General features: G+C 35.2%; 3 protein-coding genes across 3 annotated transcripts; 1 reads left to right on the top strand and 2 right to left on the bottom strand.

The window, feature by feature from the left end:
- Window positions 1–105: 105 nt before the first annotated feature.
- LOC135692818 (calmodulin) lies at window positions 106–21,249 on the top strand. The gene is made up of 5 exons (XM_065211139.2): window positions 106–411; window positions 13,922–13,964; window positions 15,379–15,522; window positions 18,031–18,270; window positions 19,368–21,249. The coding sequence occupies exons 1-5, from the start codon at window positions 406–408 to the stop codon at window positions 19,394–19,396; spliced, it is 462 nt and encodes a 153-aa protein (XP_065067211.1). The 5' UTR covers window positions 106–405; the 3' UTR covers window positions 19,397–21,249.
- LOC135692806 (RNA-binding protein PNO1) lies at window positions 1,056–4,742 on the bottom strand. The gene is made up of 7 exons (XM_065211118.2): window positions 4,497–4,742; window positions 3,463–3,612; window positions 2,826–2,909; window positions 2,550–2,610; window positions 2,083–2,200; window positions 1,668–1,738; window positions 1,056–1,191 (listed from the first exon to the last, which is right to left on the bottom strand). Exons 1-7 carry the CDS (start codon window positions 4,710–4,712, stop codon window positions 1,124–1,126), a joined length of 768 nt encoding a protein of 255 aa, XP_065067190.1. The 5' UTR covers window positions 4,713–4,742; the 3' UTR covers window positions 1,056–1,123.
- On the bottom strand, window positions 5,257–11,126 carry LOC135692835 (uncharacterized). Its single transcript, XM_065211157.2, has 7 exons — window positions 10,617–11,126; window positions 9,632–9,690; window positions 9,098–9,154; window positions 8,443–8,532; window positions 7,807–7,956; window positions 6,163–6,207; window positions 5,257–5,397 (listed from the first exon to the last, which is right to left on the bottom strand). Exons 2-7 carry the CDS (start codon window positions 9,644–9,646, stop codon window positions 5,362–5,364), a joined length of 393 nt encoding a protein of 130 aa, XP_065067229.2. The 5' UTR covers window positions 9,647–9,690; window positions 10,617–11,126; the 3' UTR covers window positions 5,257–5,361.
- Window positions 21,250–21,742: the final 493 nt, after the last annotated feature.

Below are 21,742 nucleotides of genomic sequence, written 5' to 3'. Positions count from 1 at the left end.
ATCGAGGATTTTTAGCGATGTATGTGTGCGATTTTTAGCGATTTTTAGCGATTTTTATTCGTGTTTCAAACATCACACCCTCCTCTGGGACTAGCCTCTATCCCACGTTTTACAGCGGGAGTAGGAGCTTCTTCAAATGCTGTCGACAATCTACTGTTCGGTTAGCAAAGAATTGTTGTGCCTTCAGTTTACACACATTGACATGCTATTAGCTGTTTGCAATATTGGAGCAAATATTTAACTTTCTAAATAAAACATGGCTGGACTAAACGTGCCCAACAAAACTACACAAAAGGCTGTGCCAGACAGAGGGACAGGAGTAGAGGAGCCATGGTCCCCTCAAGAGGCACCGTCAATAATAGACGAGATTTGGCCCCTGAAAGAAAGGTCTAAAGACTTGACTCCATGTTGGTAAGTGTAGCGATTTTTAAAAGCTTTTCATTCAAATTATCAATGTCACCTATATTATTTATAAACGGAGTTTAGTTATTAATTCAATACAAATGAGGTGAATGAAGACTAAACAAACGTCAAAGAACGAAAACCATGCTGTAACACCTGCTAGACAATAATAAACTAACTTGGGGGAGAGAAAAATCAGCATATATGCACAAAAATGGAAATAAATCGTGAAACAGTTGCTTGGAATGTGGTATCTGGATATATTGTATCTAGAACATTTCAACTACTTTTGGTTTTGTTTCAAATTTTCACTCTCCCCTGAAATCCCAGCTAAGTAAAATCACGCTTAATAAAGAATTGAATAATTTCAAGAAAGCACAAAAAATTAAATTCAACATGAAATTTAGCTTGAAAGTTGTTTGAAAGCATGTTTTTAATGTAACTTAATTTTACTTGCTTTCCTCCGTACAAATGTTACAGAAAGATTTTGTACAGATGTTACAGATAAGTAAATTTAGCAAATTTTGAGGCAAAATTTGAACAGGAATTTCTGGCGTAGATTTTGCCACATGTCACAGATATTTCAAAACTATATGTGTAAACTTGTATTAGTTACTATAATAAAAACAGTGTGCTAGAGAAAGAATTGGGACAATGATTGTATCTTTTATGACATATATAATATAAAACAACAACATCATAAGGGCATAAGTTCTTCAGTTTAGAATCTTTCTGCACTTCTTGATGCAACAGCACGCATGTTTCCATATACTTTTGAAGGTGGACTGCCTGTTACAATATGATACATTGGTTAACAAAATGCTTGAATCAGTTTGAATGTTCACTGATTAGTTCTAAATATATTTAACAGAATGGTGGATGACCATGTATAGGTTCAAATGGCACTTAATGGTACAAAGACATTTGATCAGGGCCTGTGCAACTGTTCTTAAACTGGAGGGGCCAGGTATTTAAAGGAGGTGTCCTCTCCCCCCCCCCTTTAGCCCTTATTTCAGCTAACATTTTGCTTACTTGTGGACTTTGGTTAAAATTGTTGTAATCTAAAGGTTCATCTATATAGATACTTTAAGCTTATTTAAGTCTTTTATTTAGCAAAAAGTGGGGAGGCCAAAGCCACCTGCTCCCCCCCTCCTGGCACCCTGTTAACCCATAAAATTATTAACATAACATTAATTTAGAGTCTATTTCTAAAGTTATTTTCAATACTAATATTTTCCATTCTAAATCTTTTGAAAGCCACTTACCAAGTATAAGATTGCAAATTGCTGTCCTTGCTATTTTTATGTTTTGAAATGAACCAAGAATGTGTATTTTTCTAGAATGAGGACAAATTTTCACATTAAATTGCCATTAAATTCTCCTAAAAAAGTCTATGGACCAATATGATTGTCTATGCTAAAATCAAAAAAATTATTGTAGAAAATATAAAAAGTTATATTTTTTTCTTCATTTGCTGCCAAAAAATCCCAATATTTAGGCATATCATGAAAAGATTATAAAACAGGATGGTTTTAAGTTGCTTTTGCTTTGCAGTTTGTTAAAAAACTGTGAAAAAAATTCTTCAACCAAAACATATCTAAACTTTGAGATAACTTCAATATTTCCTTAAGCTGCAGTGTATTTTTTTCTATTAAGAGACTTCATGAAATGCAAACTTACGAATCAGCCAAGACTATCCGAGTTTTTGTAACATTTTCTATAGTGAATTTTGTTTTTCCTCCTTTCCCTGCAATTCTTCCAATAGCTCTAGATAAATGGTCACCCTTCAATGGTTTAACTAAAAGGAAAGTTTGATTGCTTTTTAGTTTTCATAACCATCACATCTATGTAGAAAAATACAAAGAAGGGATTTAATATTAACCAAGATATAATCAGAAACACAAAAAGATGCTTTTGAGTATGAAGGAGACATTTCTTGCTTGAAAATTGTGAATTCTAATACCCAATTAAAAATTTAAACATTCAACCATAGCTTATATTCAACCATAGTTTAAAATCAAAACCTTAATTTGTAATTTTAATGCTAAAGCAATACCAACAGTTCTAAAAAATTTGCATAAACATCGGAATTAGTGTAAAATGAATATACTTGTATTTTTATGTACTAACAATTTGAAGATTCTTACCATCATTGACTTCAAATGTTTCAATATAGAGATCATCCAGTCGCAAAAGTGCTAATCCGTCCTGTTAAATGTAAAGCAACAAGGCTTGAAATTATTTACTGAATTATTCATCTTTTAAAATAAAAGCAGACTTCTCACTAACAGTGCAGTGCTTTTATATCTATGTAAGCATATATATTTTGACAGTGGATAAAGTTGAAAGCAGATTGACATAGAAATGTATCTTGTTCTGAACAGTTCAAGAAATTGACAATAATGAATATTTAAAATGCTAACCTCAACTTCAAATCCAAGTGCATATGACTTGACAAAATCTGCAGCTCTTTGAAGTGCTCCTGGATCTGTAGTTTCCTTGCAGGTCTGATAAATATATTTCTTAATGCATGAACAAGAAATAGTCAATGAAAAGTAAAAGCAACAAAAAAATGGCTCTTGTTTTTATTGATTTGCTGACCAATTGAAACTGGAATAGGATAAATTTGCATAAAAAACTATACAAATCAGAAACTTGTTCATCTTTGAAGTTGAAGATAAGCAATCCAATAACCTTACTAGCTGTTGAGATGGTATAATTTAGCTTTGAGTTTACTCTTATTGTTTGCTTGATCCTTTTTCACTTCATTCTAGTATCAGTTAATTGGGATGTGATTCTAGTATTCACTATGATGTATGTTTAGTCACATTTTACTTCAAAAATATTTGGAGATATCAACAATTGATAGTGTGCCATTCCTATTGTCTATTGTCTAGGGGTTTCCTATTGAACAAAATGAATTATTTGCCTGCTGATAAAGCTGACTGTTAGAAAAAAAGTTTGTAGAGGCAGATTATAGTTTATGAGAAGGAAAGATTATCGTAAGAAATGACAAGGCATGGGAACTGTATAAGTATTTGGCCTGAAAATAGTACAAACCCTTATTTCAACATTTCTTGTTTTCAAATTGAATCTGGTTTGCAGATGGAGCTGCTCAACAATTGGTGTAAATATCTTCATCCAGCTATTTTTTAGTGGTGCATATCGGTTTGGTGGTATAGGAACTTTTCTTGACTCTATTCGACCATTCTGTAAAATCAAACAACTTATCATTCAATCAATATTTATCTATCATATGTTACATATAACATTATGTATTTTCCAAACCTTTGCTAGTTGAGACATTTTAGTTTTTAAACTTGCATAGATGCAAAATGCCAGATGAGAATGTTGGACACTTTCCAACAAGATGCATTGATTGGTATGTTTGATATAAGATATTCCGGATAAAGAAGTTATTGCAATGAGGAATTAAAGTTTCAGGGTTGACGTCATAAATTTTGCATCTCTCTATCTGCAGACATTATTTGTCAAAAGTGGTCTTAACAGAAAACTTCAGGCCATTTAGATAGTTTGGTTGCAAGTCACTACAATTTGTATATTTATACCAGACTGTCAAGTTTGGTTTGCATGGTGAACATGTCCCCTGTAAAATAATTTTCATCTTTCATTCCGCTTGCGCATCATTAGGAATCTGCCATAGATTCTTACACATTATTTTTATCTTGCCATGTTTCCCGTGAAAGTTCCACTGTTTCAACTTCTGACTTCCGATTGCAAGGAAAATCAAAGAATACAAGATATCTCCGAAAGCCTTTACTACAATTTCCGCACAAATTTGAATGTCATCGTTCTGACATTCCTCGCGCAGAAAAATGACTTTACAGTCTAGTTTTTTTATATTTCTTTGGTAGATATTTAGATTAGAATGATATTCGTGGCCTATCTGTCCAAAAACATGAACTTTTCGGCACAGAATAATTTCACACTATGAATATTCCAATTCTATGATCCATATTTGGCAAATATGAAGATAAAAATTGATAACGGTAAATAGCAACATAAAACAAATAATGTTTTCAATGCTGCGAAATGTAGTCAGACTTTATTAGTAAAATTCAAATATCTTATACCGTCAATTTATCGGCAGATATCGGAGGAAAATTAGGCCGTTTAACTTCTTCATCAGTGTCCATCTTTTCTGATTTTCTTTTTCTACTTTTTACTACTTTTTCAAGTGCTTCAGCCGCACCTGTATGCCTTTCATTCAAATCTGCATCCATCTCTTTGACAGTTTTGTCCGATCCGACGATAGTGTCATTTGTTGATGAAGTTGCGGCCTCGGCCATTTTGTTTTGGCATGGAAAGGATTTTCTTGGGAGGCTGGTCGAAACTGAGGCTACCACACTTTTATAATTAAATTCAACATTCAACCCCATCTGTCTTCGTTATCTGTCCTGTATTGTGTTTGGCCATTTTAATAATTTTTCAATTTGTTATCGTGAATCCCGGTTTTCCTTCCATTTTCCTTGAATAGCTTATCCAAAAAGTTTACCCAGATTTCCTCTGACATAAGGTACTTTAGTAGTGACATTCGTCTTTCAGTGACATTCGTCAAAAATGACGTCAAAAGCTATTGAAAATTTACAGCAACTAACTGCAGCTCAAAGAGTGTATTTCTCTGTGTCGAAAAAGTTTTTGTCTCAAAAACTGTGGAAAATCTTCTAAGGGATGATAGGTCAAAGACGTTTGCGACGCCTAGAATCGAAACATCTTTGCGAGGAGGACTGCAAAGCGGTTTGAATCGCTGCAAGATATGTAATCATCAACCAAACAAGCTAAATCCTAAAATTTCGCCAAAAGCACAGCAAGAATAATCACAAAACAAGACAGTTTATTAAAAATTTTGGTATTTAGAAAACAATTTGTTTACAATCATATTATTTGCATCCATTGAATTAAAAACAGTTTTTCAATGTTCCCAGGCATTTGTCTTCGTCATTTTTTCCATCTTCTCAGAATATTCATTTTCCCCTGCAAGAAATAAAAAAAGTAAAATAATATGATGTCTTGAGTATAGATGGAGATACGTCATATATTTCTGTATTATAAATTACTAAACAGAAAATACCATGGATAAGATAAGAAGTAGGAAAATAATAACGATAGAAAATAAGGTTCACTGACAGAGATCTAACTTAAGATCTAACCTATCCTTCTTGAAATCCATTGCCTACATGTAAATATATCCAAATTGCTTTAAAGATCAGCAGACTTTCATTAATTGTAAGTTTGAAAGCAATTATGCACTAAGAGTTTTTGTTAAGCAGAGGGAAAGACCGCATATAAGAGTTAGGGGACAGCTTAAAAACAGCACAAACTGCTATTCACTGTCAACAATTAACTGTCCTGGTTTTGTCTCATAATCTTTGAAAATTGGCATGTTTTATATAGATTGTTTTGATCTAGTATATTCTTTGAAGAAGTGCTGTCTCTAAAAATCTAAATATCACATCATTTGTACACAAAAATCACGAAGTTCTGAATTCCAAAAGGCTATGCAGATCTTGATTTTTAATGACTGATGTATTTAACTAGAAATTTTTAGATTATTGATGCTCATTGGCTACAGCCACCTAATTTAAATCTTCCAATTGGCAAACATTTTTTTTCAAAAGGGCCACTTCGTATTATTCAACGATGAGATATTAGAGGAACGCTTCTCAAAACAAGTCTCTGCTCTACCTATTCTGACAATACAGTACTTGACTACAATGTATATCAAATTTCGACACTGACCTGCCTTTGCAGCATATAGTTTATTTCTTCACTTGCCATTTCCAGCTGAAAAGAAGTTTATTTTAAAAATCCTCTATTAAGACATTGGAATCAATTCGATTAACTTTTAATTAAAATCAATTCAATTTTGAGTCAATTTTATCGTTAACTTTATTTTTTCACCAACAGTTTTGTTGCTATAATAATCTTAAGAAGAGCTGATAATGTAAACGGAGAATTTTTAAGGCAATTGAACGCTTTTCGTAACCTAAGTCTTTTTGTCCAGAGATATTTTTAATTCATGGTCTTGCTAAGCTCATCCAAGATTATCCAAAATAATGATGATCAAAGTAAACTTTGTTTTATTGCTAAGAAGAGCGGGCAACTAAATTCTTAGTCACTTTGTGTACCCTGTACACCATGCCAAGTAATTGCAACTTGAGTTGAAAGCACTTTTTCACAGAGACGCCGTAAGGGCTGTAGAGCAACCAGGGGCACAAATTAGGAGGTGTGGGGGTATCAGCCCCGATATTTTTACCCAGTCGACCCCAGACTTAGCTATACTTGTAAAAAGTCGGCCCTTTCCATGGCTGTGGGACCGGATGAGAGCATTGTAGCCAAGAGAGAATTTACAAAACGAAATAATTATTTGTCCAGCTATCATGAAATTATTGAAAAGTCACTGCTTTACATGCACTTTGTTTTGACATTATTTCTTTCTTGTCATCTAATGCACCTATGACTTACATCGTGCTATTGATTTGGAAATAATTGGGCAATACCAGGATGAATCAATTAAACGACCAAATTGTCTGATTTTAAGGTCTCCTGGTCAGTAGAGCCAAAGAAGAGGCCTTAAGATTTGAAATTCGCTGGAAAAGTTTTTTCATTTCATTTTCAATTTTTTAGGCATGGTATCTCCTCAGTTAGAGAAAAACTTATTTACAGGGGGCCATGCATTTAAATACCTTCTAAGTTAAAATAAATATTATGAATACAGTATATACAATAAGATTAAAAGAAACAAGATTGAAAGAAACAAATATGCCCCTGATCCCATAGTACAGTGTGTCTCAGGCATGTCTATGTGCCCATATGGTCCTGCCTCCTCTACATAGGAAATTGTTGTTGTTTGCTTTGGTAGATGTAAGATTCATATTTGTTTAGTTCCTCCCAACGAATAATTTTAGCGCAGTGCGGGTTATCTTGGCATTTTCTCAAGTGTGAGGGGATCTTGCAAATAGTGCACGAAATTTCTACGGAAACAAAAGGATTTGCAAAGATTTTCAGATAAAAAATTGGATTTCTACCCAAGGTGTACGAGATTTTTGTGGGCTGATTAGACCCTCGGCCAAATGTATCTTCCCATATTTTCCTTTCGTTTTTCTGCTTAGATTGGTTTGAAGAAAGTTGGACAATTTATGTATGCAAGTCATTCCAACTAGTCCTAGCACCCTCCCAAAGAGATAAAATTGTCCCGTGAGGGCAAGGAAGCAAAGCGGAAAAAAACAGAACAGTAGCAGTAAAAATAAAACTGATTAATTTTTAGAGGGCAAGGGGGCATCACCCTAATGCGCCTCTGTGCGCCCCTTTTTCCGGTGTCTCTGCTCCTTCACCCCCTCCTCTCTTGGTGCTCTAAATCACAAGGATGCCAGTAGTACTTACTAGTTCATCGCTTGCTTTGAAGATATGCGTTGCAAGGATTTTCCCGTTCGATTTGCTTGTAGACAGAAGCAAAACATTGCCAATTTCCTTTCCGCCATCTGTGAGTTTGCATTTCGAAATCTTTTTCATTCTATAAGCTTCCAGTATTTTCTAAAAGCAAAGTTTGAAAGACCAAACATATTATTGCACTTTTATAAAGCCATATATTTTACCAGATCTTACCTTTGACACAAAGCTTAATCAATGCAGCATACTTCATTTTAAGGGTTTTCTAGGCATTTTAGTTAGAGTTGCGAATCCAGTGGCTCATGTTGTTGCCTGTTAAAATCTAAAACATCTAAGGTTGAGAGTGATTTAATACAATAAGCAATTCAGATATGAAATATCTAAAATCCAAAGATGAATTAAACAAATGGAAGAATTTAACATAGTTGCTCGGTGATATAACTAACTCACTATTTTTTTCCTTTTTTCTTAGTACTTCTACAACTAGCCTATAGCAGATTTCAAAGTTACCCAATTCTAACCATAAAAGTTACTAAAGTCTAAGAAAGTTACGGAATTAGCCAGTTACTCGGCTAGCCATACGGCTGATGGATCGATGATCCACTGCTGAGAGGAAAGTAGACAACGTACTTTAGTATGCTCATCAGATACAATTAGCACTTCGTCTGATAGATCTAACAGTAGTGGGTAAGGCAATAGTCCTTCCTCATCTTTGATTCTCTAAAATTAAATTACCACAGATTAAACTCAGAAATGCAGATATTATTAAACGACACTACCGTGCGCTAAATTGCGCTTTCTTTCTCATTCTAGAAGTCGAACATTCCAAACAAAACACTTTAGTTGAAACGATACGTTAAGTATCAATTTCTCTTCTTCGTTATAATTTTAAAAAGCACATATTGCGGTTTTAAAACTTACACTTACACTTTCAAAACGAGCTAGGAAGACAAAAAGCGTGTTCGCAATAGAAAGAGTAAATATTGGAGCAATAGAATATTTTGACATTCGTATATTGATTGGAAGCAATTGCTATTTTCAAAACTGACCCTGGTATACGCAGCGTAAGCACTTGGCTCAGGGGGCCTAGCTCCCATCCCCCAATCATACCCTAAATGGACTTGAAACACAAACTGAATCACGTTGCAATGGTTTTCTCCCTGCTAAAACGTTTAGCCACCCACCTCCCCCTTTAATATCTCATTTGCTTTGCGTTCTTTGGTATGTATAGGACTTGGTATAATGACTACAAAGAAAACATGAAGAACTAATAATTATCACTTACGTTCAATGTTTCTATTGCTTTTTCCTCCTTGAGAATTCCAGGAAACGATGCCATATGCTGATAAACATTAAAGTATTAAAAAATTAAGACTTAAAGAACATCATAGGGAAACAAAAATGGTGGAGCTGAATGGCTTGAAAGTTAGCAATATTATCTTGGTATAACAAAAATTGAGCGGGAAATTGCCCTTTATGAAAATTTATACTGTTTTAGCATATTGATAGATTTTATGTATTGTTTTACTTTACTTTGTAAATAAAACCCCAAAGATCTGATTCAAAGTCAGTTTAGTTAATTGAAAGTGCAAAAACATTATAATTATAGTCGAATCTATGAAATCATTCAACATGAATATACAAAACTTTTATTGTTTATTACTTGTAAAGGTCGTTACTGAAGAAGGACATAATACGGTGGGAGCATTGTCTACCATTTTTGTTTTGTAGCGAAACTAATCGGATGTTGTTAAGAAGTCTTCATCTTATGGTTTTTTGTAGAGAATCCCAAAAGTGTACTAAACTAAGGGTTTCTCACCTTGAGACTGTACATCTTCAAAAGAAACAAGCAATTTGACGTCACAGTTCTTCACCAAACTACGAATATAAATGTATATAAAGACACTTGCTGAACAAGCTTAACCTCGTTCAGGCTCTGAATATTTAACTCTTTCTTTTCCGACCCGAAAGCCTCCTCATTATAAAATATTTAATGTTAATTGATGACATGTGACATCATAAATCTCTCATTTATTTAGTTGGTTCATTGTTTCTGGGTGCCTACTAAATTCTCCACGTGCATACAAACGTAATAAGTAACTTTTGTCATTGTTTCAGCACTTGAGTTAAATTGATTTGGCGGCACGCGCTTCTTTGTTTGCAACAATTTCCTTTACATTACTGGTATTGTACACATTTAATATTTTGCTTTCCCAGGGTAACTACCCTGCCTTGCAGTATCTAATGCACATAAGACTTACGTTACATACGGTACATAAGAGCGGGGCTGCCGGTAGGTTTCGGAGGTCCTGGGGAAAACTTTTCAAAGCAAAAAATTTTCGCGTCGATGCCTTTTAGATTAGCGTAAAATACACTTCAGATTATTTCTTGCAGTGATTTTCTTGCAACGGCTTATAAAAATTTACTTTTTAGGCATACTTTTGTTACGTTTATTAATTCCATTCATGAAATAAATTTATTATGTTGGTATGTCCTGCTGTTATGACACGTTTATAATGCTGGAGAAAGGCAATAGACATGACATACATGGGCCTGAAAAAGGTTGTTTGTAAAATTTTGCAGCATTCTCGCTTTCTTTCTTTTTTCTGCTTGCTTGCTATTCTTATACTTTAACAATGGAGCATATCATATTTGCGTATCTTTACAGCAAGCAGTTTAACTGCACAAAAAACTGCATGTGTAGGTTCTGGGTTGTCGACCAATTGTCACATTTTCACAGTATTTGGAGCATCTTTATAATCAGTTCCATGTATACCAGGTACTTTTAATAAAAAAACACTTACTGCTTCCTATGTAAGTCGACTTCAACAGCGATTGTGTCAGTCCAGTGTTGTGGCGCATTCGAATGCCAATGCAACTTAGCGTGCTTTCATGGGTCTATATTACATCCTCATTACTTGCGTAACTTTATTTGCCAATAGTAATTTGCTCATGTAATTGCTCGTTAACTGTTCTGCAGCAAATACGGGGCTGTTTTGCACATGCAATCGTCAGTCAGCCCTTAAGATAACTGGCCTAAGCAACAAGTTGTTTTTTTCATGTTGATATGAGTGAACAATCGCTATATCTATCTCACCGCAGTTTTAACATTTCTTTAAGCTTATTGTTTGAACTCATTGTGAAAACGGTTAACAAAAAATGGCCAATGAAAAATACGTTACTTCAAGAAAAGCCTTGCTACATTATTTGAGCAACGTCGATTTTCCCCTTCCTCTGAGTTGCCATGTTTTTGTAAATTAATTGTTTAAGAACTAATGAAATTGTTGCAAAAGAATCGTTGTCTCTCCTAATGACTGCTAACGAAGTTTTGAATGCTGAAAAGGAGTCGTGTTTCTTTGACAAAACGAAGCTGCTTACTAATCTTTATTATTATTAAAAGTTTCCAAGCTTTGTCACGAATATCTTCCAATACCCATGAATTATTTCAAAGAAATAGTTTCATGTAAATCTGATTATTGCTAGGAAACTGATTTTTGCTTGTCTGTTTGTTGTATAAGAGTTCATTGAAAGTGTGACAATGGTCACCCGAAGATCTGCTAAATCAAGTAACAGATGACCATATATTTATAAAGACGGGTTTTCCTTATCAAAGCACTCAAGCAGAAAATCAAGAAAAGAAATTCGAAAAACACAGTATAACGAAGGGTTTTATCCCAGTTTGCTATCAGTCTCGACGACCTCTTCATCTCTAGGTACTACAGCTCCTTACCTCCTATCAATCCAGCCGTACGCTTGCGTGCCTTGTTTGTGTCATGATTTGCGAGCTTATCCTGGTAGTTAGCAGTGAATAGTACATCCCCTGCCTTTCCTTAGGTTACAGGTTTTGCTTGTAACACCCCTATGAAACAAACCAGAGAGTTCCAGAGAGAGAATAGCAGGTAAATATTTCAAGGAAGCAAAATTTGACTTGGGCTGGCAGGAGATAAGTAAAATATGACCCGAGAAATGGCCCTCACAGAGCGCTGTTGAAAACATTTCTGTTAATCTTTAATCAGGTAAGCAAAAGGGGAACTTAAAACTGAGTGTGGACAAACACTCTTGAATTAACTTGCAAGGGACAAGGGGAAATAGAAAAGTGCCCGGGTCATTCAATTTTTCGAGACTGCCGGGCCAGCAAATTTTTTACCGGGCTTGTTACACAAGGGTTTATGTATGGTACAGATTATTGTTGGAAACTTCAAGGGGTTCTGACAAAATGTTTTCTCCGAATCCCGAATTTTTATAAGAAGTGATGCTCTGTTGTTTTATCAAACTACATCTTTTATGAATGCCGATTTTTTCACAATTCGGTTGAGAGTTGCCGGGAGCTCGACAAACCAAATGCGGTAAATAGATTAATTAAAGTTAAAAGACACTCCTTCAGTAATCAATATATTAGTTCTGGAACAAATCGAAGAAGAAAACCATTGCGGGACCTTATTTTCATCTTTTTCGTTTGATATACTTCTCATTGTATTAGCCAAACGTAGATATTTAATATAAATTTTAGACTACGTTCAACAGCTGACAATTTCCCTGGCGTTTTCGCAATCTATAAATACTTAACAAACAGATTGAATCAACTAAAAAAGATTCACGTCATGCTTTCAGCCACTTTCTTGAACGAGAGAAAAGCGTATAAATATAATTATCAATTTACTTTTTTCGCCAATGCTTAAGAGTTAACACAGTATGAATGATAATTGTCCAGGATTAGAGAATGGCTTTAGCAACAAAGAAACAAATAGCAGGTGCCCATGACTACTGGTTTCTGACGAACTGGTGCCCAGAATATTGTGGATTGGCATCTGAATGAGATCTTGAAGGTCTGTGACCAGATCTTTGAACACAATCATCGTTCGGCATACTGCTCACTACCGTCTGGGTCAATCCCTTCAATCGGTTCTTCTGATAAACTTAACACCTCTCATTGTGACATCGTGTGCCTAGAAATGGTAAGATCTATTTTTCCTTTTGATTACATTTTGGATATAGTTTGCAATCATTGATTACATTTCATTGTTGCTCCTAAATTGTTTGTTTTAATGTGTCGCATATTTATCAGTGCACTTGCATGCTGTTTAATTTATAGGCAGCAGAAAAGCAACTTAGAAAGAGTAACTGCTTCCATCTCATCATTGTATATCTTCTTCTAAGCTCATCAAAGACCTGAGCCAAAGCCTTTCAATTTTTAAAGTAGCTTTCAGTCGTTGATTTAAGAAAGAGAGCTTTTTCCCAATAAGTGAGTTTCAAACGAACGAAAAACATAATTACAGTGCACTGATTTGCTGTAAGCAAATTGATATTTTCGAAAGATAGAACCCAAATTATAATTTGCACCATCTGCGAAGTCTCTTTTAAAAGCAATTTTAAAGGCGGAAAACATCATGTGAGGTAATTAGGTGAAGAATTGCAGAGGAACCGTACATTCTTCTCATATGCTGCTGTCAATTTTTACTTCATCAAGCCTTGCATTTGACAATTTAACCTAAATATCGCTTTAGACAATAATGTTCTGCTAAAGCTAATTACGATTAAACATCAGACAACAGAGGTTGCTGTTTTTGGTGCTTCCGATGGTGCAAGCTCGAAAATGATATAAAAGGGTACATTTTGTTAATTTGCTGAATTCGTCCCATTTATAGCAAGGATATATAAAAAATATATCTCAGTAATGTCCCCTCTGCTAAAGGATCCAAAGCATGATCGGGAACAAGGGGGGGGGGGTGTTGGCATTATATGAGAAACTCATTGTTTAAAAGATTCTTGTCTCAGATACTCCTTTACTAAAGGACTCCTGGTCTCAACGATATTTCTTCCGCAGTGCATCTGAAGCGACAAATATCACAATAAAAGAATTAACTTTGTTTTCTTGTTTTCTTTGCTTTGAAGTATTCATTTCCAGCACATGATATTCAGCACTTTTAGGTATTTCAGCACTTTGAAGTGTTCTTTTGCAGCTTATTCATTCGCTGTAAAGTAAAAATAGCATGAAATAATACAGATTGTATGATAAAAGGTTTAAATTATTATTGATGCTGTTAAACGTTGTATTGAAACTACGACAAAATGCAATGCTGAAGGATTAATAGCATTTTTATTGTCGTAGGACGCAACGAGACGAGAAAAGTTATCAGAAGAACAATTAAGAGGTAGGCAATTTAGAACAGTTTTTGTCTACACACTACAGTGCATGCAGATTTGTCTTTATGGCATCGAACATTCTATCATAAGGCAACTGAGTCGTAAAGATGGGAAGCTACAATAAAAGGCAGTTTGAAAATATCTAATCGGTTACGATGTACTACCCTTGTACTGTTCATTGTTTTGTAAGGAAAACTGCCAGCACACCAGAACGTTAAGCTAGGCAAGCATTACTCCATTATGACGTCACCATAGTTAGTAAAAGCAAAATATTAAAATCCACTATGATATTTTTTCACCAGTGATACTAATTGATATGATATCTAATGGTTGTAGTTAGATAGAGTTGTTCATAACATTTTTGTTTGCCTAGTGGTTTTTTATTTTTCTAGTATCTTCAAGTTGTGAACATCCTGTTCTTTTATTTTGGAATTAGTTACTAAAGTTTGCCTATCAGCAACAAAACATGTTAAACACCAATATTAAGGTGATGTGAAAACCCCTTTCATGTCTGATACCAACATGAAGTGTTTGCAACAAAACTTATTTTTGCTCAAATGGCCTTCGAAACGTTGAAGTGCAGCACGGAATAGTGCTTTTTGAACGCGAATTTGTTCACAAATAGACAGGTTATAAGCTTATGAGCAGAAAACTGATAAAAATCCTCAATTGCCCGTGCTGCCAGTTGGACAAGTGCTATGTCTACAGTCTAGCTCTCGTGATTAAGGGTGTTTGCTGGGGGGGGTGAGGGGGTGGCGGGTGAATTGGTTTTTGTACTTTTTACAAGAGAAAAGCCCTAACATCGTGTTTGCCAATGTAGCTACCATTAATTGTAGTAACATTTCCCTGTTTTGACACCAGATTTCTGTTTCAACTGTCAACCTATTTCGTATTAATTATCGATAATCAGGTCAGTATATTAAATATTTAATATTTCAAATGGCCTCCACTGGTAACACATCAGTAAAAAGCGGGCATTGGATACTGACACCAGCTATACTTTCCAGTTCGCGTCCAGTACAAATTAGACTTACATAGAGATGTGTTTTGGCCGTCATAGAGGGCTTAGTAGAGTCAATAAAGTTGCTGGTGCTTCTAAGGATTTTTGGATTCAACCTAAACGTTTATCATGCCAGGGCTCCTTTTATCACGCTCCAAGAACCTTGTTTTGACATAATTTATAAAGTAAGGTTCTTTTTTTAGGTCGTTTAACGTCAGGTTTTTTACCGCTACAGTGATCTGAGATTAGAGAGAATTCGTTTCAACTGTCTGACAAGTAAAATTGACTTTTGGGGCTTAGCATAGTTTTGTTAGTTGAGCCAGGGAAAAAGTTTGACTCACTATGCTTTGATGTACTTTATTTTAATATTTACCGCTGTAAAATTCTTTCTGCTGAAGTTATCTTTCCTCGGTGTTTTTCAGAATTTCACGATGCATTTTGTGCATTCGATAGACGACAGGCAGGGTACATCCTCAACACTGACATCAAGCAAGTGATGCGATCGCTTGGATTTAATCCCACAGAGCAAGAGGTTGACAATATGTGCATGAAAGTTGACAACGATGGTATGATTATCATTATCGAATTGTTTTCGTGTATATGCTAAGCTCTAGGCATTTCAGTTGGTACAGCATCTCATGTTTGATACTCAACAGAAATGAAAGTGAATATAGAAGAGCAGACAAAGTACATCGGAACTTGCAGGTATCGATATACTTGTTGGGGTGACGAAGGAGCAAAAGCAGTCTTATGTGTGTTGCAACCTTCCGTCTTGGGATCAAAATGCATGCGTTACAGTACTTAAGCTCAGATTTGGTTTTATCATTTCTGGGTGAAACTTTACCCCCTTAGTCACCAATCACGGTCAAATCCCTTCTAAATTTTTATAATTTATAATATGTTGACATAAAAATAATTTCGGAAGCAATAACATAAAGAAAACTTCCAAGTCGACTAAAATTCTTGCTTTCAATCCGAATCTGCAGTCAAAAATCTTGTACAAATGAATTCGAAGGATATATCAAAACGAGGCTGTAAGTTGAACTGGTGTATGATTAAGCTCCACGCGCATGCTCTTTGACTCTATGACTCTTTGTCTTCATAAAGTCTTTCCATACTCGATGAAAACTTTTTCCTGTTTGTCTTCATAATCAACACTTTTTGCACGCCTTTAATATAGCGGCTGCACGATAGCTATCTATTGACCAATCTATAGCCGTGGTAACATATGGCTATCTACTCCAATATTCTTGAGGTGCTTGTGCCCTTGCAGTTTTAGGCATAAGGCTCAGAAGAGCAATTACATACTTTAAGAAGATATCCAAGAAATGAAGGTCGTGTATCACCGCTATGTGTGGCGAAGCGATCTGTCAAATCTTTCGTCGGTCTTGAAATAAGTGATATTTGCTCCTGGTAAATTATAATCAATTAATTATTTAGATATTTTGAACAATTCATTCTCTAAATAATGCATGTAATCGAGTTCTACGGATAACGCAATATTGAATGTCAAAGATTTTTGGATAACGAGTTTTAAAGGGATGAGGAAAGCATGATCCCTGAACTAGAGGCGGCACCAGCTCCCGAAAAATGAGAAGGAACAAACATTAGGATCTTTGCGATCACGCCCTTATTGAAAATAGGATAACGCATTTCAACTTAGACGATGTTAGGGACCACAAGTCAACCCCGTTACAACAACACTTCTTAACACAGTGAAATTTTGAATCGGGGAAAGTTTATAGAAAGATCATATAAAGCTTTTGAAAAAGAGGGTGGAGAAGCAGTTTTCGAAGTAAGCAAAATAATTTTTTTGTTTATCACTTTACGCCCCCCTCGCAATAATTTTTCAACGGATTTATGCAAATTAAAAACTCCACCTTGACAAATTTTTGCGACATGTCCTTCCCAGTTCCCCCCGTGGCACCGCCTCTGCGCTGAACGATGCTTTGATTGTGACATTGTGAAAAGCCCCTTAGAGCGATATCTCAATGGTTTAAAAGAAAATTATTAGAAATTAGGTTCTCAGTGTCTAGGAAAGAACAGGGTTATTTTTAAGTTTTGAAACTTTTAAGCAGATGGATAGGGGATTCAGTGGTGTATTCAGGGGTGTGCAAAGGGTGCTCGAATACTGGTCTGAGTTTTAAATACTGTTTTCAGCCAATGTTTCTGTGAACTATTAAAAACACAGAGGTGAGCAAGCGATTTCTACTAACTACAAGTTCTTTATTCTCCTCTGTTCTGCACGAAAACGGGGACGACCCATTTACTTCAAGGTGGTTTTTCCACGCAATAGTTTATTATTATTATCATTATTATTATTATTGTTATCATCTATTTTTTGAAGTAGGCGTACAAAAATAGCTACAGAATACAAGCTAATTAAAGCCTACTACAAAGTAAATTTTTTTGAAAAAATAAAAATACATATATATATATATAATATAAGAAGTAATCAAGTACATATATGCAGATATAGAGATATCCTTCATGAAAGTAAGATTGAGCTCCCTTTTTGTTTTATAAATTTCAATCATCAACAGTTGAAAATTCCTGATGTGGTATAGTTCCTGAAATGCCCGTTCGTGAATACGATTAACTTTACTATTAAGTGTTCTATCGCAGAACATCCAAACAAGAGGACAGTGACAAGATAAATGCCTTCATTATTCTCTTTAGTTTAGTATCAAGAGAGTGAGAGATTCTCGAGAGAGCATGTAGCTTTTGCCCAGCCTTTTTGCAAATTGACCTTAATTGCTGTTTAAAGCACAATGCTTTGTCCAGAATCACTCCTAGCAGCTTTCTTCCGTCCTCTCTTTTATCCTGACACTTCCGATATTTAAAGAAATATCACTACTTTTATATGATTCTGGCGAAACATAGATTCTTATCAATGAGAAACGAGTAAAATGGCAGAATCAACTTCCAACGAAGTCTCTCTTTTCAATGGTATTCCAAGCACCTGTTGGAGCGTAAAGTTAGTACGATTTATAAGTGGCTGTTTTCATTCAAAACTTCTTTTGGAAATGTGAATATTTACCTTACATAGATTTGAAGCTTGATTTTAATTTTAGGAAACGGACAGGTTGACTTCAATGAATTCATAGATCTCATGTTGGAACTAGAAAACCCAGAGCTTGATCAACAGAGCTACCTCGACACGTTTCGAGCCTTTGACAATACAGGCAAAGGATACATTCAGGCATCACTGATACGTGAGATCCTTTTGGATGTTATGGGCCAACGTGAAAAGGACAAACAACACATCATTCGGGTTTTTCAACTGGACAAAGATCGAAAAGTAAACTTCGAAGGTAGCAAATATCTTATTTTCGTATGAAATTTTCTGAGTCACTTTAAATTAGGGGAGAGGCAGTTGCACCCCAACTGCCGAAATTTCTGCCACTGCATAGGACGAATTCATCTGCATTGCTAGGAAACTGATTACTATTTCTCAAACCATGTTTGGAAACTGATAACCACTTTTCTTGGTCAACTGCAAGTTGTCGTCTCTTCACGAGCTCTCTTGGCAGAGGCTGCACCATAAATTTTCGATAAAGAGGCTTATTGTTATGACAAGAGGCTAAATAAAACTAGTATTTGTACCGTTGAATCCCGGGGCAAATATTATCTATACCTTCGTTTCATCAAACAGGACGTTGGAAGGGGTTTTATTCCACCAGTGGGAGGAATGAACATACTCTAACAAAGAAACCCTGTTTTCCCCCTTACACACTCTAATCAAGTCTCTGTCTCTAATTTATCCATCTGTTCCTTAGCAAACTTATTTCTTAAGCTACTTGGACTAGCGGACTCTGCTTTTGATATCGCACAGAAATCCTTCCTTTCCAAGTGCTTAGACAGGTTATCATGCTTAATTGTAGTGTACAATTTGTTTCTTTTAAGCTTCACGTTTTAAACATTAAAAGTTGTAGTCAAACATTAGGTGAGGCATATTTGTACAACTATTTCCAATCTTTTGATGCCTTTGCTGTCCTTGCATATTTCGTGACTAAAATGACTATTCTTGAGATTTTTGACTAATTGTAAATTTGTTTGATAAACTTTTGCATCGACAAGGTGAAGGAAAATTTGTTTTGTAGTAAGAAACTATAACAGGGCCATGTGGACCAACATGAAACACATATGAATACAAAAAACACTTTCTGGAAGATATTGTTGGAACAAACATAATACTACTTTTATTCAATTACATTTAATCTTATTCTTATTCAATTACATGGCATTTAATTTTAAAGAAAATCCCTTGAAATTGTTCTTCTGGTCATCACATTTGGAAAGAAACCACACTTATTTCCAGTGCCATTTATGTCTCATTTTACCCAAACTTAAATGTTTGAAATATTGGATGTCTTCCTGATACCTAAATTTTCATTCATAATTTATTCAGAATTCAAACTGATGATAGCCTCAACATAAGCTACATCGATTTAAAGATCAGTGGTCCATCTGCAGCTCCTTTGTTACTTTGACTGCCTTTAATGGAAAATGTGAAAATAATTGTAAATGATAACGAGTCAGCTCCGATACTGACGTAAGCAGTACAGACTTATCCAGACGCGGCTGGATAACGGACCTGAATATCTAAATTTTTCACGAGGTATTGGAAAGAAAACATGGTGTTAATGACGATGGCACAAGATGTAAAATGGATGATGTATTGAATCTTACAAAACTAATGGAAAGGTTGTTTTAGTTTCTTAAACATTTCTTTATAATAAAAAATTTAACTGCTTTAATTCTTTTATGTAAATGGTAAGATTATAAATCCTATTGATAAACACTTTGACTATAAACTTTGGATAGTCAAAATCACGGTATCTCGTTTGCATATAAAGCAAAATGTCTGATAACAAATATTAAACATAAACGTATAAAATACCTACATATACTACATGAAAGTTTAACTGTAACTGTATTTTTAGATTTTGTACTCATACTTGATGTAATACCCTACCCGTAATGATTAAATTAATTGAGGAGAATCGAAAAACCCAAGTATGACAGCCTCTGCAAACTCGTGAAGCATTTTCTAATGCAGTGTATGCTCGTTAGAAACTCCTTAAAGTTCATCGGCTAGAAATCTTACGCTCGTGCTTACTAGTTAAATACAGTGCAACAGATTTTCTTTCAAAATATAAACTGTCAGAAACGCTGGAACAACCAAGGGGCAAGGGAGGCAGGTTTCAGTAAAAAGACATTTGAGAGTATTTCCAAGCTTTTACTAAATTATTTGCAACTGTCATTTTGTTTCGATTTCCTATTTTGAAAATTTGTTAATTGCTGTCATGAGAAATTTTATTCAAGAAATTCTTTTACAAGTTTTGAGAAATTTTGTCATAAACAAGGCGCTACAGTTAGAATTGCATATGAATTCTTAAGATTTCTTTGATAATTACCAAAGGTCGATGTCAAGAGTAATTTTATGAACAGGGCACTTTGGCCCCCCTCGCCCCTCCTATCAAATAGCAAGAAGGAGCCCCTTCGCGAGCCACTCTCCAGCTACCGTGCAAACTGTAATATCACCCAAAATATTTAAATGTATACATAGATACTGTCCTGCATCTAATGTTACTGTGTTTCAGCTACATATATACGTAAGTAGAGCATTATGACGCCTATACTAGCTTTGCCCATCTGACCTATCAGAATGTAAATAAAAATCAGAAGTAGAAAGATGTTTTGTCTCATTAGTATGTTAGCTTTTTTTCTTGTGGAGCATGAAGATTAAAACAAATGGGATTATGTTAGCTTGCAAATGTTCCTGTATGTTAGGACTACTTGATGACCGTACTGCTTACCTGTTTGGGCAATTTTGGCTTCAAAAACTAGACAGCTCAACCTTTAACTTCTGAATGTTACTCCTAATACAATTTCGTCAGATTGCTCACGAATTTTTAGTTATGGAAGACATCAAAGGTCTTAAAGCTGAAAATGTCGAGATTTAGCAGCTGAGCAAGGTACCTTTCCCCCCTTTTCAACAGTTATCAAACTTGCATTGCTTTTTTGCGCCTAGATTCCTTTATTTTTTTCATTTCTCAAACTAGCCTTGAAAAAAGTTTTCCTGTTGATTCCAAGGGTATGACAGCTCTTATATATCACTTTCACATACGTTAAATTGGTTCTTCGCTGATTATTTGCGGTCCCAGAGCTGCCTTTTATCTTACCATCTCGCTAACAGACCTTTCCAGTTACAACATAGGAAATTCATTGGTACATTCTGAGCACTCGAACCCTAAGAAGAATGGGTATTGTATTCCGATCAATCACTTTTGGACAAAAAAAGCAAACAATTTTAAAACAGCTAATAGTGTCGACGCTTTAAGAAGAAATCTCCCCTTCCAAGGTAAATCCTGCCTATAGACGCAGGGACTGTGGAGCATGTTACGTGCGGGAGGGGCTTAAAACCTTTGGAGGGCTAAACATTCAGTCGGCCAAAACAAGATATTTTGGGCTGTTTTAAGAATTACTTGGAAGCCCCCCCCCCCCTTTCCCCCAAAATGATATATTCTCTCTGCTTTATTGCTAGATTTATTCAACACCGTCATAAAAGAGACTTTCTTTTCTGATGAACTTAAAATAGAAGGTATATCTGCTGTCTTCGACAAAGAAGAACCAACGTCTAAGTAAAGCTGTTGACCGATAATGATACCACCTGCAGCTCCTAAAATATTTAAAGGGCCGATGCATGACCAAATGGCAAGTTTTTTTAATTCATTACCTCATTCCACTGCAGTGTGCATTCAGAAAAGGGCATAACACCCA

Source organism: Rhopilema esculentum, chromosome 10, assembly GCF_057945365.1.
Source record: "Rhopilema esculentum isolate cy_ngs chromosome 10, ASM5794536v1, whole genome shotgun sequence".
NCBI classification, from domain to species: domain Eukaryota; kingdom Metazoa; phylum Cnidaria; class Scyphozoa; order Rhizostomeae; family Rhizostomatidae; genus Rhopilema; species Rhopilema esculentum.
The sequence above is the reverse complement of the archived record's forward strand: the minus strand, read 5'-3'. Positions and strand labels throughout refer to the sequence as shown.

Bases quoted from the DNA above. Each gene is read 5' to 3' on its own strand.
- LOC135692818 (XM_065211139.2), top strand. The intron at 13,965-15,378 runs GTAGGCAATTTA...GGTGTTTTTCAG, and splicing joins ATCAGAAGAACAATTAAGAG to AATTTCACGATGCATTTTGT. The intron at 15,523-18,030 runs GTATGATTATCA...TTTTAATTTTAG, and splicing joins CATGAAAGTTGACAACGATG to GAAACGGACAGGTTGACTTC.
- LOC135692806 (XM_065211118.2), bottom strand. From the start codon at position 4,712: ATGGCCGAGGCCGCAACTTCATCAACAAATGACACTATCGTCGGATCG. The intron at 3,613-4,496 runs GTATAAGATATT...TTGATTTTACAG, and splicing joins TATCTGCCGATAAATTGACG to AATGGTCGAATAGAGTCAAG. The intron at 2,910-3,462 runs GTTTGTACTATT...TATATTTATCAG, and splicing joins CAAGAAATGTTGAAATAAGG to ACCTGCAAGGAAACTACAGA.
- LOC135692835 (XM_065211157.2), bottom strand. The intron at 6,208-7,806 runs GTAAGTACTACT...ACTTCTTTTCAG, and splicing joins TCAAAGCAAGCGATGAACTA to CTGGAAATGGCAAGTGAAGA. The intron at 5,398-6,162 runs GTCAGTGTCGAA...TATTTCTTGCAG, and splicing joins ACTATATGCTGCAAAGGCAG to GGGAAAATGAATATTCTGAG.